The sequence below is a fragment of the Mus caroli genome, chromosome 17, assembly GCF_900094665.2.
Source record: "Mus caroli chromosome 17, CAROLI_EIJ_v1.1, whole genome shotgun sequence".
In the NCBI taxonomy this organism is placed as follows: domain Eukaryota; kingdom Metazoa; phylum Chordata; class Mammalia; order Rodentia; family Muridae; genus Mus; species Mus caroli.
In genome coordinates, this window is record NC_034586.1 from 24815955 (window position 1) to 24840803 (window position 24849).

Sequence of the window (24849 nt, forward strand, 5' to 3'; positions counted from 1 at the left end):
GCCTTTCCCCCTTGATCACTAATTGAGAAAATGCCTTACAGTTGGATCTCATGGAGGCATTTCCTCAACTGAAGCTCCTTTCTCTGTGATAACTCAGCTGTGTCAAGTAGACACAAAAATAGCCAGTACACCTTGAAAATGCTATTGTGCAGTCTTGGGTCAGCTGTGTGGATCGAGTTGTTGAGATCTTCTGTACTGTTTACTTACATCCATGTCTATAGGCAAGCCCATCAGAACACAGCCGTGTGCACTCGCTTGTGAGCTCCTGATGGTGCCTTTGTGTCTAAAAACCTAGGGTGATACTGCCTCTCCTTTCCAGAGAGTCTACCATTCCTGTTGGAATTCTTTCTTCAGGCTCCCCACTGGAAACACAGGCTATAGGACAGGATCTTACACTATTTTACAGGATCCTTCCGTCAACAAGCAGACGTCTCCCGGGCCTCCCTGTAGCACCGTGAGGCTGACTTGTCTGTTGATATCCCCCCCTTCCTAGTTGTTGTTTCTGCTCAGCTTTACAGTCTCTGGGCACTTATGTCTGAAGTGTCTGTTTTCTGAGAGGAAAGCATAGGAGTCAGGCTCGCTTTGGTTTTCCTCATCAGTCTAGAGGACTACCGTGTGTGTGTGTGTGTGTGTGTGTGTGTACCTCAAAGGGATTGTAGGATGCTAGTGGGGAAACGTAACATGGTAAACTATATAGCCACTGTGGTATTATGGTGGCATTTAGGGGTGGGTGTAAGAATTAGAAGGTGGAAAAGAGAAGGTAAAAAGAACTTATTAAACAGTGCAAGTCAGTGTTTGCTTGATTTATTAACTTATTTAAATTAAGTATACTTGCTGGTGTGTGTGTGTGTGTATACATAAGTGCAGGAACCTGTGGGTGCCAGAAGAGGGCATCAGAGATAGTCACAGATGAACCAGCCAGTCAATGTGCAAAGCAAATTTGGGTCCTCTGTAAGAGTGGGATGCACTCTCAACTGTGCATGTCTACAGCTTCTTTTTGTTATTATTTTTATATGGTCATTCATGTATACAATGTATCTTGATCATATTCACTCCCATTCTTTTCCTGTAACTCCCCCTAGCTCTGCTCCAACACCTCTCCCTCCCAGCTTCATGCTTCTGAGCCTAAACAGAGTTGCCCGTGGTACATGGCACGCATGGGATCATCACTGGAGCATGGGCACACTGCCTGTGGCCCGCTCCCCACTCCATGCTGTACGTTTTAACTGGCTTGGCATAGCTGTTGATGTAGACAACAGTCGTGTCTGGCTGAGGACTCTGTGTTTCAGAGACAGTCACCTTCCAGTCTTACATTCTCTCCACCCCTTCTGAGATGTTCCCTAAGCCTTAGGGCAGAGTTTGTCATAGGTGTCCTCTCTACAGCTGTGTGCTTGCTGTTGCTTTTATTCTTAGTATCTCCAACAGTTCTGAGCATCTGTGTTAACCACTACTCACTTTAGTATGACTTTATTGTTATGATGGTTTTTGATGCTTCATAGTTGTAGACATGTATATGCCTTTTAAAAATAAATAGACTTTTGACTATTGAACTCTCCCTACTTCTTGATTTGTGACATGGATGACACCAAATTATGTTCTACCATTTAATGTATAGAATTCATAATACATAGCCTGGCATGGTGGCATATGCTTTTAAGGTCTATACTTGGGAGGCAGATCTCTGTGAGTTTGAGGACATCCAGGACCACGAAGAGAGTCCTTACCTCAAAACAAAACAAAAGAATGTTCCCTATAACAAGTGCACTGATTCGCAGTAGTTTGTAAAAATCCCGCCTAGATTTACCAGTTCCAGATGGCTTTTACCAACCACTCTAAACCATGGAGGTCCTTGGGAGCCTGTTTCCTGACGTCTAAATCATACACATTCCTTGTTTTCCAGGCTTCCTTTCTGACTAAGAATGAATGTTCACCAGGGCAGTGATGGCGACTGGTCATTGCAGCCAGAGCTCAGCTGCCTAGGAGATGAGGCCTTAGCTGCCACTCAAGAGAAAGAAGGCAGCAGCTTGGTGTCCTCTGGTCTGCATAGTCTCACTTATCCCCTAGCTGCCAGGAGTGAAGGTACTGGGGGGCATTCTCACCCCGACATCGTGTACCCAGGAGGAATGCAGACTTTACCTGAGCATATATTCAGTTAATTGGCTTAGCATATTTGTCAGTGTGTCTCGCTGACCACCATAGAAAACCTGAAGTCAGCCTGGCCTAGCCACCTGGTGTGGATACAGGTTCAGTGTATACAAACGGCTACACGTTCAGAGCCAGGAGACAGATTGACTGTGTCCGGGTCCTTACCATCTATACTGTGATGAGACCCCCACTGTATGAGAGTTCTGTTTATGGATGGGGAGTGGACAGAATGGTTCCTAGTCGCCCTTCCTCAGAGGGCTGCTGGAGCCAGGTGCTAATGGAAAGGCAGCTCCTGAGAAGTTGTTGGGCAGGCCCTTACATGGAGTCATAAGTATGGCTAGCTGGCCTGAATGCACTTAGATCAGGCTCTTGAGCTCAGCAGCCTCTGCCTCTGCCTCCTGGGCATTACGATGACAGGCATGCAGCGTCATGCCTCACTCTCTCTCAGGTAACCTTAAATCACTGTTGTTTTTTAACGGGAACTCAGGCATTTGGTTTGGTTTGATTTTTTTTTTTTTTTTTTTTTTTTTGGTTTTGGTTTTGGAGACAGGGTCTCTCTGTGTAGCCTTGGGCTGTCCTGGAACTCACTCTGTAGACCAGGCTGGTCTTAAACTTAGAGCTCCACCTGCCTTTGCCTCCTGAGAGCTAGCCTAGAATCAAAGGCGGGTGCCACCGTGACACTGGGTTTAGTGGGCCAAATCTTTTTTTTTTTTTTTTTTTCCTTTTTTGAGACAGGGTTTCCTGGCTGTCCTAGAACTCGCTCTGTAGACCAGACTGGCCTTGAACTCAGAAATTTGCCTGCCTATGCCTCCCAAGTGCTGGGATTAAAGGCATGCGCCACCACTGCCCTAGTGGGCTAATTCTTAACTGGCTGAACATTTTATCATATTTCTCAGCCTATAACTTTAAAAGGAAACCACTGTTTACTGAGTACAGAGACATAAATATTTGCATATATATTAATTTGTTTTAATTTATTTTGCACGAATGAATGCTTTACCTGTGGAGGCCAAAAAAAGGGCATCAGATCCCCTGGAATCCCATGGTTGTGAGCCACCATGTGTGTGCTGGGAATTGAACCCAGGTTCTCTGGAAGAGCAGTCAGTGCTCTTAACCACTGAGCCTTCTCTCTAGCCCTTAATATTACAGAATAGTCCAATTTGGCTACAGCTTATTTTTGTTAAGATTTAGAGTTTTGTTGAGTGTTTGTGTGTGTGTGTGAGGGAGGGAGTGTTTTGTTTTGTTTTGTTTTGTTTGAGAATAGGTCTCAGGGAGCCCAGGCTGCCCACATGCTTGTCAGGTAGCTGGCCTTGAACTTCGGATCCTCCTGTCTACTTTCCCAGTGCTGAGGTAGGACTGGGGGGATCAAACGCATGCTAAGTAAATTACCAACTGAGCAACGACTCCTTGTTAATAAAGTTTTATTTGGGTTGTAGCATGCACATTCTCACAGGCGATGAGAGGGCAACTTCATGGAATCAGTTCTCCCACACCTTTTCCAGGGTTTCTGGGTCTCAAACTGAGGTGGTCAGGCTGGTGCGGCACGTGCCGCTATCACTGAGCCATCTCATTGGCTTCCCGTACGTGTGCTGCTTACACATTTTAGATAAATTTATTTTAAAACAAGTCTTTAGTCTGCAGGTGATTTTATCATTTGTTAGAGACAAAAGGCAAATGTGCATACTAAAGATGAACTGTCCAGCCGGGTGGTGGTGGCGCACACCTTTAATCCAGCACTTGGGAGGCAGAGGCAGGCAGATTTCTGAGTTCCAGGACAGCCTGGTCTACAAAGTGAGTTCCAGGACAGCCAGGGCTACACAAAGAAACCCTGTCTCGGGGGGAAAAAAAAAAAAAAAAGAATTGTCCGGGGGCGCCCACTAGAGATGCCCTGTCTTGCCCTGTCATGGACTCTTCTGATATTTACATGCAGGTCCTCAGTACCGTGGTAAACCACATGTGGTGTCACGTGCCTGTAATCCCACCACTGTGGAAGGGAAATGAGGATCAGAAAGAAGTTTTGAGTTATCTTCAGCCTCAGGGTTAGTTCAAGGGCAGCCCAGGCTACACAGGGCCCTGCCTCAAAAGTGGAAGAGAGGAATTTTAAAGAGAGTGGCTTTCGATGATAGGGCAAAGAGATGAAATCCCAAGAGTAAATCCTAAGGCCACGTGCATTTGCTGTTGACAGCAAGGTGCAGCAGTCCAGAAGCTGCTGTGGTGCTGTGGGAGCTCTAACACACTGAGAGTGGTGGTTCTGAGAAGTTCTAGGGAGAGTAATGACTTAGAGAAAAGACTTTCTGGCAAATTAAAAAACAAAACCAAAAGCAGCTTTGAAGAGTGAAAATTGAGTTTTAACATACAGTAGTAGTAAGTTCCTAAGACACAGACAGCAGTGCTGGGGCTGTAGCTGAGCCTACAGTAAGTAGAACACGGAACCCCACAGACAACAAGTCCCCAGGACTGTGACTGAGTGTGCTGGGTCACCCTCTGATCGCAGCACTCAGAGGTCGGGGGAGGAGCATCAGAAGTCAAAGGCTATCTTCAGCTACACAGTGAATTGAAGGGCAACTTAGACTTCGTGAGACCCTGCCTCAAAGATAAGTACGGGTGTAGAGATGGCTCAGCTAAGAAGGCTTCCTGCTCTTCCAGGGGCCTCGTTTGGCTCCCAGTTCCCAGGGATCTGACTCCCTCTTCTGGCTTCCTTGGGCACTTGAGGACATTCGCACAACCCACAAACACTTGAAGGAAAATCTGGAATAAGTAAACAAATGCACACAGCAGATGTAAGAGTGTTATTTAGAGATGCAGGTGAAACCGAAAAAAGTGATTGTTTCTGAGCACCAGCTTTTCAGCCACTGGCAGGAGACTGCAGGGCTACCACGAGCCCTGCTCGTCTGTTCTGTCTTGTTCCTCTGTGTGTTGTTTACTTTAAAAATTATAGTTGTTTTAAAGTGTGGGTGCTTCTCCCCCAACACCGTATCACCCATACATAAGAAGAAGTTATCAGGGGGCTGGAGAGATGGCTCAGCGGGTAAGAGCACTGGCTGCTCTTCTGAAGATCATGAGTTTATATCCCAGCAACCACATGGTGGCTCACAACCATCCGTAACGAGATCTGACACCCTCTTCTGGTGTGTCTGAAGACAGCTACAGTGTACTTAGATATAATAATAAATAAATAAATCTTTAAAAAAAAAAAGAAGAAGAAGTTATCAGGATCCATCCTGAGACCTTGTTTTGTGAGGGGAGTTGGTTGGTTGGTTGGTTGGGTTGGGTTTTTCAAGACAAGGTTTCTTGTGCCGCTCTGGCTATCCTGGAACTCACTCTGTAGACCAGGCTGGCCTCACATTCAGAGATCTGCCTGCCTGGCTTTCAAGTGTCTGGTTTGTTTTAGTTTTCTCTAGGCTAGTGGTTTTAGCTCTGAACACCTATGGCTTTAGGTTTTTGTTCATTGGTTGCTGTTTTAGAGCAGACATTTTTCTCTAGACTCTAGCCCTTTTGTTACTTGACTTTATGTCTGCTCTTTCAGACCTTGCACTTGACTATGCCTCTCAGCCAGCAAGCCTTCCACATCCTCACATAATGCCACTTCCTGAAGACAGCAAGGGCTCATGCTTCCAGAGTGGGAGCAAACGGAGCCACGAGCCCTTCAGTGTGCCAGAGAGATTTGGAAACAGCGGCTTAGGTTTTGGAGGTAGCGCTCACTCTCAAGCCCCAGAGAAGGTGACACTTCTTGTGGATGGCACTCGCTTTGTGGTAAATCCTCAGATTTTCACTGCTCATCCGGATACCATGTTGGGAAGGTAATGACAGTTTGTGAGTGCGTTCTCTTCTGTGACCTTGCAGCAGATGCAGAGCTGCACTGCAGTACACTGCTGACTTTGCTCTCTGTGGCCACAGGAGCTATTGAACCTTGACCTGCCCCTCTGTAAATGCACAGCCTTGCTCTCTGAGTTGCAAAGGTCAGAGATGCTAAGCTGAGGCCTAAGTCCCGCTGTTTTCCTTCTGTGACAAACAGTATTAGTAATAATCCACCTGCACGGGAGCAGTGACGGACGCTGTCCGAGAAACCCTTGTGCCTCCCACCCTTCTAGCCTTTGGGTTTGGTTTTTGTTTCTTTGTTTTTTGGGTGGTGGTGGGGGAGACAGGGTACAGTTAGCAGTCCTGGAGATTGGACCTAGGAACCTAGGCTGTCATGCATGGGAAACAAGCATTTTACTGAGCTAGCCCCGTCCTGTTGCTCGTTTATTCTTTCTTGATGTGTGTTGGTGCTTTGCCTGCAGGTATGTCTGTGTAGTACATATGTGCAGTGCCTGCAGGGCCAGGAGAGGGAGGGTGTGTCAGATGTCTAGACTGGAGTTAACAGCTGGCTGTGAGCCGCAGAGGTGCTGGGAATGTGACCCAGATCCTGAGTTGACGTGAGAACAGGCCTCCTCGCTGAACTGTGTCAAGGTGCAGAGGAGCCTCGCGCCTGGGTGAGACCCACGGCTAGCCTCGCCTGTTGGAGTGGGCGATTTCCCTGGGCTGACTCCTAAAGGGATGGTGAGCCGGGAGGGAGGGAGAGCACTGATAGGTCCTCCTCTACAGAGTCGCTCACGGATGCATGGTGAGGGCAGAGATGGGAAAAGCGAGGCAGCCAGGAGAGGTGGTTTACACTGGCAAGTTCTTAGGACAAAGGGGCTGCTTCCACAGCCTCCTCTGCAGTTGACTCTGTATTGTGTCGGCTCCACAGACCGATGCTTCCTTCTTTCCCTTTTGCCTGAAGGAGTTTTCCTAAGGCGTGCATTCCTCTGAGAGGCATCAGGTCCCAGGGCTGTATTTTAAGTTACGCTGCAAGAGAGTAGGGTAGTGTTGTATGGGAGAGGAAGAGGAGAGCTGCCTCTGCTGAGCCCCGCTGGAGAAGGTGATGTTGTTGCTGGTGTCTTTCAGGATGTTTGGGCCGGGAAGAGAATACAACTTCACAAGGCCCAATGAAAAGGGGGAGTATGTGATTGCGGAGGGGATCAGCGCCACCGTGTTCCGCACAGTCCTGGTATGTGTGTGGGTCTGCTCCCTTCTCTGTCCTCCACCACAGCACGCACGCAGGCTTGCATGCTGCACCCTTAAGGACGGCACAACTGTGTGACTGACTTTCGGGTTTCTGGTGTGCAGTCATTGCCTTCTCTTTATTTTTCCTACGTATAACTTGTAAGTCCTTATGTGAGCTCAGTGGGTTGTCTTGGGTAGACAGGAGCCGTTTTGTCATCTAAAGCACCAGCCAGCTGACTCCAGGATCCTGCCACCTCAGTAGAGTATGCAGTAGGAGTGCAGAGGGTTAGAGGAGTCTTTCCATGCATTTCTTTGCTTCCATTTCCCCTTCCTGATCTGTTTTCAGGATTATTACAAAACTGGCATCATCAACTGTCCAGATGGCATCTCTATCCCAGACCTCAGAGACACGTGCGACTATCTCTGCATTAACTTTGACTTCAACACTATCCGATGTCAGGATCTGAGTGAGTACAGAGCAGCTGTGACATTGAGCCAGTGCGCTTTCACTGAGCTCCGAAGTAGGCTGAGAACTACCAGAAGGAAGACATCTGCTAACTAACCATTGCTTCTCCTGCCGAGGGGTTGTGGGGAAGCAGGATCAGCAGATGTTCTGGGGAGTGTAGCTCACCCGTCACACCAGCACTCTGAAGACAAGAGGATCATCAGGCGTTCAGTGCCAACACAGGCACAGAGTAACACCTTGTCTCTATGAGGCCAGGGTGTAGCTCACTTGATAGACTGCTCACCTAGCATAGGAGACCCAGGGTCCCATTGTCAGTAGACAGTAAACAAGGCATGTGAGATGTGCCTGTGATCTCAGTGTGTGGGAAGTGGAGGCTGGAAATAAAAGGTATGAAGTCTAACATGGCCAGCTGGGCTGAGTTAGCGCTATGCTCTTGGGTAGGACTGTGGTGTCGACACTAACAGACAAGGTAACGAGTGTCAGGGAGCGTAAGTAAAGCTGGTTGTCACCATGGCGCAGGGACTGTGTGTCCTCTGGGATGACATCTGTGTGCAGAGGAAGCAGTTGATCTGCCTCTCCTTTCCCCAGGTGCTCTACTGCACGAGCTCTCCAACGATGGTGCCCACAAGCAGTTTGACCACTACCTCGAGGAACTGATTCTGCCCATCATGGTGGGCTGTGCCAAGAAAGGCGAGCGAGAGTGTCACATTGTGGTGCTGACAGACGAGGACTCTGTGGACTGGGATGAAGACCACCCCCCGCCCATGGGGGAAGAGTATTCCCAAAGTAAGAGAATGCTACCCAAGAGCCCGTGCAGATAACACTGACGGCTAGTGATGGGCACAGGCACCAGAGGGACAGCCAAGCAGGGTGATGCCCTTCTCTCCGGTTCCATTGCAATGCTGGCTCAGTGAGCAAAGCACTTGGCATGTGGCTCCGGGGCCCTGACCTCAGATCCCAGAAGTGACAGGAAGCTGGCTGTGGTAGTACATGTCTGTGATCCAGAACCCCCTTAGTGACATGGGAGGCATGCACAGTAGCGAACAACAAAGCAGCCTGGCTCTAGGCTGTAGGTGAAGACCTGACAGCCCAGGTTATCCTCTGACCTCCACGTGCACGCAGGCAGATGCACTCAGCCACTGCATCAGGCACACACACCCTTTATTGAAGGATGTGCACGGAAAGGAGGTTTAGCCCTGCTCCACCCAGGACATTTCATACGGCTGCTCAGTGTTCCATTCATAAACGTGCCATAATTCGCTTGCCTTGTAGGACATTGTAGAGGAGGGTGTGTGTGTGTGTGTGTGTGTATACTTTTATATAGGACTTTTAAACAGTATTTTTGCACATTACTATAGGTTATTCTTAGACATAGAATGCTAAAAGCTTGGTGCTTTTATGATTGTGAGAGATGTTACGTGCCAGGAATCCCAGCATTAGGGATGCTGGGGTGGGGAGGAGTGTTCCAGGTCAGAGGACATGATGGGTTACATAGCACCTTTTGGTTGTCCCCTCCCTCCCTGCCCCCCTCCCCTCCTCTGTGACTAACCCCAGTGCTGTGTTGTTTAGTTCTTTACAGCTCCAAGCTCTACAGATTCTTCAAATATATCGAGAATAGAGATGTTGCTAAAACTGTGTTAAAGGAACGAGGCCTAAAGAACATCCGAATTGGAATTGAAGGTATTAAAAAGTCTCAGTCAGCCGGGCAGTGGCAGAGACAGGCAGATCTCTATCTCTGAGTTGGAGGCCAGCCTGGTCTACAGAGTGAGTTTCAGGACAGCCAGGGCTACACAGAGAAACCCTGTCTTAAAAAAACAAACATAAAAAGGCTTGGCCAGTGTTGAGGTTCTACAACAAGGGGTGGGGTGGATTTCTGGCCACAGCTTCCTACTCTGAGTTTGGCTGGCGGGAGCTTTGAGACCCGGCACACTTAGAGTCTACTTAGGAAGGGCCTGCTTCATTGCTGTGTGTCCTGAGGTTTGCATTGCCTTCCCTTCAGTTATAGCAGTGAGTTGTAGCCATGAGTATCCCTCAGGGCTCTCTGCCCAGGGCACAGGATTCTGGGGTGAATCTAGCGAGCACCTGGGCTCACCTGAGCAAGAGCATGTCTTTTCATCTAAAGTTATTCTCTTAAAAACAAACCAGCTTAAGGATTTGAGCTTTTCCGACTGTGGTGGTTCAGTCCCAGCCCTCAGGAGGCAGGGGAGGAAGATTTCTGTGAGCTCTGGGCCAGCTTAGTCTACATCACAATTTCCAGGCAGGCTGAGGCTATATAGTGAGACTCTGTCTTTTCTTTTTCTTTTTTAGATTTATTTATTTTCTTCATATGAGTACACAGTAGGTTTCTTCAGACACACCAGAAGAGGGCATCAGATCCCATTACAGATGGTTGTGAGCCACCATGTGGTTGCTGGGAATTGAACTCAAGACCTCTGGAAGAGCAGTCAATGCTCTTGACTTATAAGCCATCTTTCCAGTCTGTCTTTTCTTAGATAAAACTTGAGGTCCGTTTTTCCTCAGGCTGTCTGGGTACTGCCGTGCTGGGGGCAGGAGTTGGTGCAGCCTGGGCCCCTGGGCCCTGCTCATATCACCGCCGCAGTGAACTCATCGCTACATGTGTCTGACTTAGGATTTTAAGTTAGAGGTCACTATTGAGATAATTTCACTTTGCCTTGTGTGTGAGGCCTGGGGACAGGGTACCAGGCCCTTCCTGGGCACCTGCCACACTGTTGTGCTGTGAACACTCTAGATGCCCAGGACTGGCTGCCCACTCCCTGCCTATCCTGCTGCTTGGACTAGTCCCTCCGTCTTGGGCTCTGGGAGCCCCTTCTGGGTACTTGGTAGTTTGTGGGTTTTCTTGAGGTAACATTGCACATTTCCCTGCTTTTCCCTTAACCGTGGCTTCTATACAGCATTAACAAGATGACAGCGTTCCTGTGCCCTGGGGAAGTTTTGTCCCTTGGTGGTGTTTCCAACCATTAAAAGCTCTTGGAATTAGTACATTTCTCTTTCCTTTCCATTAAGAGGGGGAGAATCTGGGTTGGTGAGATGGCTCAGCAGGTAAGTGCACTGACTGTTCTTCCAAAGGTCATGAGTTCAAATCTCAGCAACCACATGGTGGCTCACAACCATCCGTAACGAGATCTGGCGCCCTCTTCTGGAGTGTCTGAAGTCAGCTACAGTGTACTTACATATTCATAAATAAATAAATCAGAAAAAAAAGAGGGGGAGAATCCCTGTTATTTCCCACAGTCCTGATCCTTCTAGGGACAGAGGAGGCTTGGGAGGGCACCAGTCACATGCCACAGAGCTTTTCTTGCTGTCCTTGGACTTGGAAGTAGACGGTAGAGCGAGGAGAGTCTGCCAGGAGTGTGAGCACTGTATGCTTTCCGGTTGCAGGTTACCCTACCTGTAAAGAGAAGATTAAGAGGAGACCTGGCGGGCGGTCTGAAGTCATCTACAATTATGTGCAGCGCCCTTTTATCCAGATGTCATGGGAAAAAGAGGAAGGAAAGAGTCGCCATGTGGATTTCCAGTGTGTTCGCAGCAAATCCCTCACTAATTTGGTGGCTGCTGGAGAGGATGTCTTAGAAGACCAGGAGATAATAATGCATCACCCACCACAAGTAGATGAACTTGACCGCCTAAATGCTCCACTCTCTCAGATGGCTCCGAATGACTTCCAAGATTAAGGACAAACGGCCTCTGCCCAGTTGTTGGAGCTCTTCTCTGTGTGGGTACCCCTAACCAGGCCTCCCCGCCCTCCTGTGGTTTCTCAGCGTTAGGAGATGCCTCCTCCTGTCTCCTTCCCTTCTGAGTTGTTACTGTGCCCTTTTCCGGGTCTGCCTCTGGCTGGGTGAAGAAGCTCTCTGGTAATTAGGTGACCAGCTTTACCAGCCCTGGCAAACGAGCTTTTGGGTCTGGTGCTCTTGGTTGAATCTTTGTATTCACCTCCTGGTGCAGGAGAGGAAGTGAACTGTTGCCTCACATTTGGCACAGCAGCCCACTCTTACACCGGGTGAGTGGTTTCACATCAGACAAATTGCTTATTAGCAAAAGGACCAAAACGTCAGAGGAGACAGTCTGTGCTGGGGTTGGGTGTGCCCACCTGAGGAGGCACAGGCCGGGGCAGGTGAAGGGAATTCCCTGGAGCTCCAGCTCAGCTCTGCTTTTTACTAACATAGGAGCAAACCAACCCCCGAGACGGGCAGCCTGATGCTTCATTTGGAAGTGAAACTTGCAAATGAGGTGGCAGAATGGCTCCAGATTGGGCCAGCTGGACCCTCTGGTGGGAAGCCACAGCGCCTGTCCATTAAACAGGCCATTAGCTACTGGAGCATGGTAAGAAAGTAATACTGTGGTCATCCCCAATCAGGTCCAGGCCTTGTTATTTTGTTTATGTGTTCACGCTTACATGTGTGGTGGATGGCAGTCCAGATCATTCCCTAGCTCCTTCCGTTTGCAGAGTCAAGAGCCTGACAGCAGTGTCTGGAATTATTTGACTTCCCGGTAGAAGTTGACCTTTGAGTCCGTCCTCCACCCTGGGCGGTGTGTAAGCTGTTTGCTTCAAGCTCTTTAGAGAACACGTTGGGTTTCTTGAAGGCTGCTCCCATAAGACTGTGTATAGCATAACTAGTTGACTGCAATAAAATCAGGTTTTGGAAGCCCTCTCTCCAGTATTGAAGAACAAGTGTGTTCTTAAAACAGTGTTTTCTGTGCTTGTGGCATCACAATGGGAATTGGTGCAAGATCTTCCTTGCTTAGAAAAGAACCGAAGGCTCCAGCTTGCGTGGTGACTATTGGTGTGTCTGTGAGGCAGCATGCAGAGTATGGGCTGAGGTTGTCTGTATCAAGAGGTTGGTTATCTCTGTGAAGTTGCTTGGCTTGTGCTTGAGGCCAGGTCTGGCTTTGATTTGTTGGTGCTACATGGTTGCCTACCTGCAGCTGCCCAGCCCAGGCCTGGGTCAGTGGTGCTTCCTGTTTCTCCATGGCCACAGGAATGATTATGTGTCTGTCATGTGTGATGCTCAGGTGTGAGCACAGGCCTTTCTTTGTCCTTCGGAGTTGGTTCACTGGCTCTGGCCTTTTATGAACTAGGTCTTCACCCCAACACTCCAGCCCATGGAGTTTGACTGGGAGGCAATCTAAAGGCCACTTCAGTGACACTGGATGGTGGCAACTAAAGGAAAGACTGCGTGCAGACATAGGCTTCTTGTGGGGAGGGAAGCTTTTTTGTACCTCAGCCCCACCCTTACCTACATTTCAGTGTCATTGTAGTTTGGTGTCTTGCCTACTGTTCCCAGGGTTGGGACACTTTTTCCTTTTGTTTTGGTTTTTTGTTGTTTGTTTTTGGCGTGGGGGAGGAATAAGATGTGGTTACAAAACAAGGTTTTTCTGGGTAGCCCTGGCTGTCCTGGAACTCACTTTGTAGGCCAGGCTGTCTTCAAACTCAAGAGATCCACCTGTCTCTGCCTCCAGTGCTAGGATTAAAGGTGTTCCCTGCCGCTGCCTGGTCCCAATTATTCAGTCATGGGGCCTTGCAGAATCAAGGGCTGCAGTCATCTTTGGAATTGATTACTGGCTATGTGAGAGAGAGGATTTTTCTCATAAAAAGATGGATTTGGGGCTCAGTGTCTTTTGTAAGTGCCTGAATTAGTAAGCTGGGCTGTGTGCATAGAAAGTCTGATGAGAAAGGTGACTTTACACCTCAGAGTGTCTATCTTACAAGATAAAGCTGACCCTGAGGCTTGACTCTTCTGTGTACCCTTGCTGCAGCTTGTGTAGTTGACGAGGAACACCTGCAGACACAGTATCAGAAGGAAACAAATGGGGGTGAAGGCAGAATTGGAGGAAGATGGGGACTGGGTACAACAGCCAACGCTATTTTAACCAGCATCTCAGGAGATACTGTGTAATGTCTCATCGCAGGCCTGAGAGTGCTCTGCAGGAAATCCGGGAAGGGACATTTTCTCAGAGGATGTGTGTTAGGGAAAATAAATGTTCAGAGCCCAGGCTTCAACTCAAGTTTCAGTGGTGGCCATCAACAGCTTCTGAGGTGGGTGACACTGCTGCCTTCCCAGGAGGCACGGCCACTCTGTGTCTGAGGGAATCATTCTGGAGAATTAGCTTTTCTCCTAAGGGAAGATGTGTGTGGATGTTGCCTCTTACACCATATTTACTTTTGAAGTTGCACTTGTTCACCTACCAGTGTTTACGGAATCCTGTGTATGGGATGCTTTTTTCTATAATAAAGTTTTTTTTATTTGTGTCTCTTGTTATTTAATAGAAAAGAAAATCACAAAGCAAACCTTCAATGAATTTAAAGGCCAGGATAGTGGCTTTCTTTCCTTAGGACACAGACTCACCCAGAGCTTGCCTGTGCACCTCCACCCTGCTGTCCTAGGATGCCCTCCAGTTCAGTCACCATTGGAGAGCCCACGCTTCAACCAAATGTAACATTGAAAGCTTAGGCGTCTGTGGACTAGTTTAGTTTCAGATCAGGTGACAAGGATAGGGTCTACAGGACCTCTGGCTCTGATTATTGTCTTTGCCCTACTTTAGTCAAGTTTACACAAAGTCCTTGGTTCATTTAATAACAAGCCTCTGCCATCAGCCCACCCCATAGGCACTCAGGGGTTAAGATAGTGTGGTGGGTATGTTTTTTGCCAGATATTGCTTGTCTTTAGCTGATGCTCACTAGAACAGGTCCTTCCTTCCAAAAGGATTTTAGTGTGAGGCATAGACCTCTAGTCTAGGTCACTTGGTACCAGCCAGAACTGGACTGTGCACTGGGAAAAGTTCACAGGTTGTTAGAAGTCTTATGGATCAAATCAGGACGGATTTGATGCAATGAGGTGTTACTGCTCTCAGCTGAAGAGGCGATGGTGCAAAGTCCAGGGTCTTTGGACTGTATTATTGTGAGAACCTAGTGGATCCTACACAGGACAGTGAAACAAATTTAGAATTTGGCAATAATCAAAGTTCAAATGGGAAGAACCATTAGTGACCAGTGGTACAGGTCACCTATTGCATCACACAGATGTGTTTTAAAGCTAGTAACATGGTGCTGCAGAAATGACTCAGTGGGGAAGAGCACTGGCTGCTCTTACAGGAGCTGGGTTTAGTTCACAGCATCTACACAACAGGCCGTAACTGCAACTCCAGTTTCAGATCCTAGTTTCCTTGAGCACTGCATAAACTTAGTGCACATAAATACGTATGTACATGCAGACAGAACACTGAGAGATGTAACGATCACTTTAAAGGTTCTGACAAGATGCCAAGCCACACACAAGTAACAAGCTCCGTAAGCTGAATTCAGTCCCCTGGACCCTTACATGTATTACATATATTGACTGTATATGTAATGCAGTCTGGGAAGTCTCCCCGCCCCTTAAACTTGCAGTTCTTCCATGACCTCTGTCCAGCAAGTATTTTGCCCTCAAAAGAGTATAGGGAGGTGAGGCCCCCATAGTCTCTTCTATGGAATCTCTTCTATGATACCAGTTCCCCTGCAAACAAGCTAGTACAGCACAGCTTCTCCAAGACAGAGCAGCATTTTCTATCAAGATGATGGTGCAGTGTTTCTGGTCTAAGGGATTGAGAAGAAAGCCACCACAGTTCCATTATCGTTTTCACAGTTTATTCAAAAGTTGAATAGTTAAAATGTGGACATTTCCCCTCAAAACGAACCATCCCCACCACACTGACTCTACCACTATTCTTATTACTTCTCCCATGCTCACCACACACTCCTGCAAACACACGGGGATCGAGCCTCAACTGTCTATCAATAGAACACAAAGCCACGCACAGGCCCTTTTATTTCCTTTGCATTAGCTCTGAATAGAGGATTAAGGAGCTAACATCTTAACCCAGAGTTAAGACTTCCCTAACATTCCTTTTTCTTCATCTAAGACATGAAAACCCAAAGCAGTTCTGCTTACAATTTTAAGTCTTACATTCTATCCTCTGAATGGCTAAGACTGAGCTGACCTTCACAAACTCCGGGACCAGCAGAGGGCCGATCCCAGTCGTAGCTTGGCCAATGACTGCAAATTACCACACAGGTGCAAATAATGCTTAACAGTTATCAACACTTAAAACCAAATTCTAGTAATGCATTAATATGGAACCTCCACATTTTTCTGACACAGCAAAAGTCTTCTAAAGGTGGCAGCAGCTGTGACAGAGAAGGCACTTTGTGCTAAATTCAGTGTTTCTCATGAGAGAACGCCACAGCAGAGGCATGTCAGCCCAAGCTGCAGGCAACCCTTTTGGGTGGAGGGACAAGAATGCCCCAAGAAGGCATCTGCAAAGGAAAATTTTGTAATCATGATTCCAAGGCAAAATGGCTGAAGTTGGGGTAAGGAAATACCAAGACAAACACGGTTGCACCATGGATTGAGGAATGAGCTCAAGGACCCAGGGGGCTGGTCCTGCCTTGACTCCCAAGGAGGCTGTGGACACTTGCATGGCAGCACTTGCAGGTATTGCTTGCTGGTAGGCAGCGTGTGCCTCAAGATGATCTACAGCCGTGAAGGGAAAGTAAGGGTTGTCCACATGGTCCAGAACTCCTTGGCAGTGCCCAGTGGCTTTGTGGGCTTTCTAAGATCAAAAAGGATCACACTAGTACCTCTCCCATCAACAGAAGAGCAGCACGAGTCTTTCGGATGGGAGACAGGTCAGTAGATCAAGGTCTTTGTCCTAGTACCATAAGTAAAGTGCACCATGAATGAAGGCTGTGGAAAGCCACTTGCGAGGGCCAAGGTACGGGGAGAAACCACCAGCACCCGCGAGACGGAGATTGTTCCTTCTGCCACACTGTCGGCTGTTCACACAGACTTTCATTATTGCCTTATTTAACTACAGATCAGCTATAAGGAGAAAAATACTTGGTGGGCTTGGCAGGTGGCATATCATCACCACAGCACAGGGCGTTGGCTGGTACTCAGTGTGTGTAAGCTCAGTAACGTGGGCAGCTGCTTTTCCCCTTCATTCTGATCAACTTGGGGAAATCAAATTCTCTTTACAGCACATACCAAACTGGCTCATGGGGCTTCAAAAGAAGCAAGCAGCTGCTTATGGCCGATGGAGAAATGCTGTCTCTGTCCTATCAGCTCCCGGTGCACCGTGGAGGAATATCCACTTACAATCACATTTCAGAGACTTGACTAGGATGTATTAATGAGTTCTACAAACTTCTTGGAAGTTCTTTCAAGAGCGCAAGAGGAAAACCACAATGTTGTATAGAGACCACTGCCCCATTTAGGGTTCCCAGCACAGGCCCTATTTTGCTGCTTTCATGTAGGAAGGTATGGCCCCCCTGGCTGTCAGGCCCTCGAAGCGCTTGTATGTGTAGTTGATGAAGACCCAGTCTTTGTTCTTGTAGTCCGTCTCTGGATGATTGCTTGTGCTCACTGGCAAAGAAACAGAAGTAGGACTGAGTCGCTGCCCTCAAGTCACTGTCACCTCAAGGACAGCTCTGCCCCAGAAATAAAGCACCCTAAAGAACACAGTACAGCTCCCATTCAGAGAGATTCCCTTTCATTGTGCAAGCTTTCTACTTTGCTTACTTAAATGTTCTTATGTTCTGAGTAACGGAAAAGCAGCTTATGATTTGCTCAAACAGCTGAACATGATCGTCTCACTGCTGCCCACTGTGGGGACTGATAAACACTTACCCAGGATCAAGTCCCCCAGGGGATGCTGCAACTCTAAAGCCTGCAGTGGCAGCCAGTGGGATTACCTGTGGGCTTAAGAATGTCAGACTCTGGAAATTCATCGAAGTTTGAGGTATCATCGATGCTCTTGATTTCAATAGATATGGCAGCTGGTCTCTCCCTGTTAAGAACAGACACAGCCCAAATGACCACAGATGGTATGCTCACAGAGGATACTGCCCCAGTCTCTCTTGGAAGACTCCTTCCTGTCTGACATGGAGGACTATTCACTGTTGGCAACATTTTTTTTTCTCTAATGCTAAATAAACCAAATGACTGCATCCAAGCAAAATTATCATTAAAAATTGGTAATTCAGCCATGCATGACTTTAATCCCAGCACTTGGGAGGCAGAGGCAGACAAATCTCTCATGAGTTAAGGCTAGCCTGATGAACGTAGTGAGTTTCAGGGCAGCCAGAGCTATCCTGTCTCAAAAACCAACCGAACAAAGCATTCAGTCAGAAAGACAAGGGAGCTACAGCCCTGTGTCAATGCAGCCAACCCGCTATGAAAGAGTCCTCCTGGAAGGGAAACAGCTTCAAAGCCACCCACTTTTGGCTCTACACTGATTCCACTGGAAAGGTAAAAATTACCAGGATGCTGGCCACAGTGGAGACCAAGGAAAGCAGACTGTGAGTCCCAGGCTAGCTTAGACTATTCAGTCACACTATCTCAAAAGGACAAAAATTCAAGGATCAGAACACAATTGCAGTATAAAATGGCAGGACACTTTTCTGTTTAGCAATCAGCGAGTGCTAATGACAGCTGGAGCTTCAGTGGGCTGTCTAAGTGCCAGGGCCACACCTCCTCCTCGCTGGTCCTCAGTCTCCCAGTAACAGTCTCTGTCTGACTCCTCATTTTCACCACAATGGAAGACCCTGACCGTCTAAAGGGCTCTCTCCCCTTCCTTAGCCTGCTGATGATCTTTCCAGACTACTCTTTCGGAAATCGGAATCCACAGATGGTGCCACATTTCCGTATCCAAGCACTTGAGAGGAAGAGGCAGGAGAAACAGGGGTTCAAGATCACCTTCTGCTAGATACCTCACAGAAGGCCAGCCTGGACTACATGAGACCCAATCTGTGGCCAGCAAGATGGCTCAGTGGGTACAGGTCCTCACCATGCAAGCCTGGCACCTGATCTGATCCCCAGAACTACAGAAAGTTAGAAGGAAAGGACGAAGCCCACAAAGCTGCCCTCTGACCCTCACTCATCCCATGGCATGCATACCCTAAATGCTGGAAACTAATGTGGGAGTATACCTGATGTGTTCCCAGTCAACACCTTCAAAAAAAAGATTATTTTTTATTTCCTCAACTCCAGGGGCTCCGATTCTATGTTCCCATTCACAGCAGAACCTGGAAAAAAAAAAAAAAAACAGGCTTTTCAGCACACTCCAGTTTCTTCAGAAAAAGGAATAGCCAGGCTCCTGCATGTTCTTCCCGAGACCCCCAACCCCTGAAGAAGAAAGCAAGAGCCCGAGAGGCTCACTGCAATCCCAAGGATGGGCATGGAAGATGCTGGCTCTCTACCTCAGAATCAGGCCCTTGGCTTTCTCGGAGACGGGGACTTCTGGGGGAAAGGTCAGCGTCTCCTTCCAGTTCATCACTTTCTTGTACGTCTCTTGTGGGGTCTCGGAGCAGAATGGTGGGTAGCCTGGAAGGAGCAGGAAGTATGGATCTTTACAGCCCAGAACACAGACTTGGGTCGACTGAGGAGACCCATGTCTCTAACAGCAGCTAGACCTCTGCATATTCCTCCTCCCCATGCTGGGGGATTTCCATTCAGCCCGGAAAACATCTAAACCCATTTTTCATTTTTCTCCAATTCACAGTGGAGAGTTGTACCTCTGATGCCACTAGAGAGCCAACTGTAGTCAGCTGACAGCTGAGACTGGGAAGAGGAAGGACATAAGCAGAGATGTAGTCTGGGAGTCAACGCCAGAAGAAACAAAGGGACAACACGGTTAAAAAGGTCCCAACTTGGGCTGGAGAGATGGCTCAGCAGTTAAGACTGCTCTTCCAGAGGTCCTGAGTTCAATTCCCAGCAACCACATGGCGGCTCACAACCATCTGTAATGAGATCTGATGCCCTCTTCTTCTAGGGTGTCTCAAGACAGCTACAGTGTATTCACACACATAAAATAAAGAATAATAATAATAATTTTTTAAAAGGGGGAAAAAAGGTGCCCACTTGAGAGAGTTCCTCTTATGGTACCGTGCCAAGCAAGCTGAGTAAGCTAAAGGCAGAGACCATCCCAGCTCTTTTGGGAAGTCCATGCAAGAGGATAACAATTTGCTTCCCTATCTATCTCCAGCCTGCCTGCCACACAAGTACATTCATGTCCCAGATCATCTGACAAGTGACTCCAAACCCACCCTGTCACCACAGACTCATCTACTAGTGCTCAGTGGCATACGGCTATGCCACAGATGTGTGCGTGAATACAGAGACACACCATCCAAATACAAGGGAGAAAGAAAGGTTCCATGCTCGCAAAGCTTTGAGAGAGGAAGCAAGCCACAGTTCATAAGCTGAGAGACACACTGCCACGGTTAAGCTCTTTGTACACAATCGGTGCCTGATAAGTGAGAATAGCTATCAATGGAGGGAATGGAGGAACAGTTGGATTTAGAAATACTGAAAGAGAAGATGTCAGGGAGCCCGTGAGTACACTGGGACCCATTGAGGGAGCTGTTCATCAAGGGACTTCACTCTGAAGGCAGGAGAGCCACGCACCTAGTTCACCTCCAAGCCACTCCCTGTAAGAGCAATGCAAACATCTTTCCTGCGTGCACAGGAAGCATGGAGCTTACCGATGAGCATCTCATACATGATGACCCCGAGCGACCACCAATCGCAGAGCTTGTTGTACCCTGTCTGCATGAACACCTCTGGAGCAATGTAGTCAGGAGTGCCCACTGTAGAGAAGGCCTGAAATATGTGCACACATTAGGGAGGCCTGGTCCGCAGTGAATGCCTAAGCTCAGAATGCTAGTCCAGAGACCAAAGCCCTCAAGCTCCATCAGGGCACCCCAAACTACACAAGCAGGACAACCCAAGCCTAATACAAACTTACCTGTGACAGCACTTTCCAAAATGAACAATAAAGCTTTGTTAATAAGGCCAAAGAGCCCTTCTACACACACCCAGAGCCCATACCGTAAGTGACTAAGCACCCATTAGGAATCAGGCTCTACACCTGAATGAGCCTTCCTCATTCTGCTCAGCTGTCTGAAAGGACACATCTAGCCCAGTGCTGCAGGTAACACTCCACACTTGTCACTCAAGCCCTGAGAGGGGACAAGCCCAGTTAATAACAAGGCAAGTTAATAAACACTGAAAGTCTAAGTCAGCACTTTACTAGGTATTAGGCCCATAACACATAGACCTGCCATGTTATTACTATGTACATGACAAGCAAAGTGCTGCCCTTCCTGCATAATATACATGTGACCACCTTTACAAAGTACAACTCATGTTTAGTCTTCATGTATGAACAAACCAACGAATCATCTATTAAGAATAAATGCTGCTGGGCTTGGTGGCGCACACCTTTAATCCCAGCATTTGGGAGGCAGAGGCAGGCAGATTTCTGAGTTCCAGGCCAGCCTGGTCTACAGAGTGAGTTCCAGGACAGCCAGGGCTATACAGAGAAACCCTGTCTCAACNCCCCCCCCCCCCACGCCAAAAAAAAAAAGAATAAATGCTGCTGTGGCTGGAGAGCGGGCTAAGCAGCAGGTAAGAGCACTGGCTGCTCTTGAGGAGGACCTGGGTTTAACTTGCAGAACCCACACAGTGGCTCACAAACATCTCTAACTCCTTCCAGGGGATCCTACGCGTACACACACACACACATCAGCAAGATGGTTCAGATGGTAAAAGCATTTGCCATGAAGTCTGATGACCTGAGCTCGAGCCCCACAAAGTGGAAGAAGTTTCCTACCAGTTGCCTTCGGACAAAACACACAGATGTGTGTTGTGCACACACAAAAGAATTAAGATTGAAGTTTTCTTAGTAGTAATTCAGTGGTGAATGTACCCTCTTTAATTAGCTTTTTCACATACTATCAAGGTAAATGTAATAAGGTTACTTACTTACTTTCAAGCTTATGGGGCATAATTTTGGATGTGTCCACAGTCAAACGCAAACGTTTTTAAATCCCCCCTCCAGTTCTGACTAGCAAGTACTTGTCTACCACAAAGTAAGGCAAGGCAGGCAGATGAACAGGAGTCCTGACTTGCCTCCGAGGATGAGCATTTTAAGTTTGAGAGACAGTGCTTTAAGATGGACATGGTGGGATAGCCATAATCCTAGTCCATTGGCAGACTGGAAAGGACTGGGGAGGGTGGTTTCACAGCCAGCCTCAGCTATCTATAGTTTTAGGCCAGCCTCAGCTACAGGAGACTTTATGTCAAAAAGCTGCTAAATTCAAGGCAGCCCAGGCAAGTGACTATTACTGAGCCACAGTCCCATGTCATTAGTATTCTTTTTACAACTCACTCAGACTGGTTTAGTACTTCAGAAGCCTCCAGTATTACTTACTAGCTGGCGTCTGTTTCTTTTCCAGGTCTCTGCTTTCCTTTTGGAATTCATGTTCTGAAAAGCTAAAAGAAGAGAGTTCAAGTCCTAATCAAAATTCAGAAAAGAATTCTGTGGCACTCTGGCACTAGTCAGACCATACATACACCCATCAAACATTCTGGGTAGGGCCAGGTGTGGTAGCGGGAGGCAGAGGACAGCAGATCTCTTTGAGTTTTAGGCCATCCTGGGATACACAGAGCCTATCTCAATGCAACAAAGTAAAACAAACACACACAGCCAATCAGCTCCAGGGTGACTTTCTCTATTGGCCCAAATATAAGCTCTAAACCCAGCAGCTCCGAGAGAATCACAGTGGAATTGTGAATAGTTTTATGTGGCTCATACAGCTAGAAAGGACGGACAGGCCTTATCAAAACTGTAGAGAAGGTATTGCAAATGTTTCTCAACTGGACATTGATTTATGGACCTTGTTTGGTTTTGGGTTTTGGTAATGGTAATGGTGAAGGCAGCAGGGCCTTCTGCGTGCAAGGCAAGCAGCCTGCTACCGAGTTACAACCACATCTTTTCTATTCTCCCTCACCCCGTCTCTATGTTCCCTTTTCACACTTATTCAAACCTAGTTTGTGGCACTCCAGAAAATCCACACCTGAATCTGTGTGGATGGGCCTGATCCACGCATACAGATGATGACACTCACAGTTCCTAAAGTTGATCAAAGATCTAAGAGCAGAAGTGGACTCCAGAGTTAGGTGCACTGTGGGTTTTCTAGGATGAAGTGAGGTTCCTGTGTTCATGTCTGTGCAGGCGCACACGCAGGTGTGCACACAGGTGCGTAACTGTGTATGCGTGGGGCAAGAGCTCATGTAGCATTTCTCAGGTGCCAGCCACCTTTCTTCGTTTTTCTCATCGTTCAGTGGCCTGGAACTTGCGTATTTAGGTTAGGCGGGTTGGGCACTAGCCCCAGGGTCCCCCCGTCCCCCTCCTCAGTGCTGAGATCACTGCCGTGTGCCTGCCTTCATGCCCGGCTCTTTATATGCATCCTAGGAATCAAACCCAGGTCTTCATGCTTGCAGGGCAAGAGCTTTACCCACTGAGCCATCTCCTCAAGCCTCAACTGTGACTTACTATACTCTCCTGTGTTCTGATACTGCTCAAGTAGAAAGATAACGCTTGCAACCAAACTATTCTAGAGCTGTTCTGAGCACTTTCATCTTGTCATCCTTGCTGCTTATACCATGGTCACTCCAGCACCTTCCTAGCAGAGGTCTGTCCTCAACGTCTGCATTAGCACAGTTGGAAGCACTCATCTCGCCTAGTCAGACAGCATGGGCAATACAGAGAAGTACTGGATCTCTTCTGTACACTGCTGGGAGACTCTCTCATGTTTCCTGAACAGTTTGGTCACCAGGGAAATCACTCACCCACCAGGTTAAGGACTGGGGCAGCTAACATCACTGTTCAACTTACTGAAATCACTGGGCAGGCTGTGGTTCAGATTCCTATAAAATTCTGTCCTGTGTGCTTTTTTCAGGCCTGTGCAAAGGCCAAAGTCGGAAAGTTTCACATGGCCCTGCGGGGGAAGGGGAAACAAGGGATGTGTGGACGCCTGGACAGGAAGACACTGTTACCTTCCAGCACCCGTTACACCTCCTCCAACAGACTGTTCCTACCCAGCTTACTATAAGGAAAAACACACAGCAAGAAATTTAAACAGATTTCCAGCAAAGTGTGTGGCCCATGTCTTTTATCCCAGCACTTGGGAGGCAGAGGCAAGGAGATATGAGTTTGAGGCCAGCCTGGTCTACAGAGAGTTCCATTTCAGCCAGGGCTACCTAGAGAAACCATGGTAGCCCATACCTTTAATTCCAGCATTGGAGACAGAAGCAGATTGATTTAGGCCAGCCTGGTCTACATAGTGAGACCTATCTCAAAAACAAAAAAATCCCCACCAGAAACCACTCACTGGTCATGTTTGTCATGAGACCGCACATTACAGTTCTTCTTTGTGTCAGACAGTGGTGGCCCACACCTTGAAACCCTGTCTCAAAAACAAAACAAAACAAAACAACAACAAAAAAACAAGAAAAAAACAAAAAAAAAACCACCCAAGTCAAACAAAAAAAAAAACAAACAAACATTTCTTCCTTATAACTGTATATTGTTCTAATTCTTTACTATATGAGACTATTCTTTTTTCTTTTAAGATTTATTTATTTATCATATGTAAGTACACTATAGCTGTCTTCAGATACTCCAGAAGAGAGCATCAGATTTTTTTGTTACGGATGGTTGTGAGCCACCATGTGGTTGCTGGGATTTGAACCTGGGACCTTCGGAAAAGCAGTCAGCGCTCTTAACCACTGCGCCATCTGGCCAGCCCGAGACTATTCTTTTTTATTAGCATATATTACTTATGCAAAACAACGGGCTTCAGACTGACATTTTCACATATGTACAAAAGGGAACCATATGCAGCCAACTCTTCGGCTTGTCTCCCTCTTCGTCCTTCTCTTCATTCAGTGGCCTGGAACTTGCCTATTTAGGCTAGGCGGGCTGGGCACTAGCCCCAGGGTCCCCCAGCTCCCCTCCTCAGTGCTGACTGAGATCACCGCTGTACGCCTTCCTTCATGCCTGGCTCTTTATATGCATCCTTACAGAACAGAACTGCTGTCACAAGATATTATCTGACAAGCCTCCTGCCCTCATGACACAGCAAGTAAAGTTTCCACAGAAAGACAAGAATCCTGGACCTTCCAAAGACACCTAGAAGGTTACCAAAAGAAACAGTGGTGCACACCTTTGATCCCAGCACTCAGAAGGCAGAGGCAGGCAGATCTCTTTTGGAAGCCTGGTCTACAGAGTGAGTACCAGGAGACCCAGGCTACACAGAGAAACCCTGTCTCGAAAGGGAAGGGAAGGGGGAAGGGAAGGGGGAAGGGAAGGGG

General features: G+C 47.7%; 2 protein-coding genes across 10 annotated transcripts in view; one reads left to right on the plus strand and one right to left on the minus strand.

Annotated features, from left to right (window-relative positions):
- The window catches only part of Kctd20 (potassium channel tetramerization domain containing 20), an 18649-nt gene extending 4745 nt beyond the window's left edge, over positions 1-13904 (plus strand). For 3 of the 6 annotated variants that reach the window (XM_021186366.2, XM_021186365.2, XM_021186367.2), the window contains exons 2-8: positions 1901-2079; positions 5672-5945; positions 7072-7174; positions 7517-7637; positions 8225-8422; positions 9206-9316; positions 11036-13904. In XM_021186366.2, the coding sequence (XP_021042025.1) occupies positions 1920-2079; positions 5672-5945; positions 7072-7174; positions 7517-7637; positions 8225-8422; positions 9206-9316; positions 11036-11328 (1260 nt within the window). In that variant the 5' untranslated portion in view covers positions 1901-1919 and the 3' untranslated portion in view covers positions 11329-13904. The remainder of the gene's footprint in view (positions 1-1900; positions 2080-5671; positions 5946-7071; positions 7175-7516; positions 7638-8224; positions 8423-9205; positions 9317-11035) is intronic. The other 3 variants (XM_021186368.2, XM_021186369.2, XM_029471299.1) reach the window with 1 other exon arrangement.
- A 1352-nt stretch (positions 13905-15256) lies between these two features.
- The window catches only part of Stk38 (serine/threonine kinase 38), a 61077-nt gene continuing 51484 nt past the window's right edge, over positions 15257-24849 (minus strand). For 2 of the 4 annotated variants that reach the window (XM_021149302.2, XM_029471269.1), the window contains exons 8-14: positions 23372-23474; positions 21905-21966; positions 20175-20292; positions 18891-19014; positions 18621-18716; positions 17385-17479; positions 16925-17055 (exon numbers count right to left, since the gene is read on the minus strand). In XM_021149302.2, coding sequence (XP_021004961.1) covers positions 16925-17055; positions 17385-17479; positions 18621-18716; positions 18891-19014; positions 20175-20292; positions 21905-21966; positions 23372-23474 — 729 coding nt within the window. Of the gene's footprint in view, positions 17056-17384; positions 17480-18620; positions 18717-18890; positions 19015-20174; positions 20293-21904; positions 21967-23371; positions 23475-24849 lie in introns of all 4 variants that reach the window. The other 2 variants (XM_021149301.2, XM_021149304.2) reach the window with 2 other exon arrangements.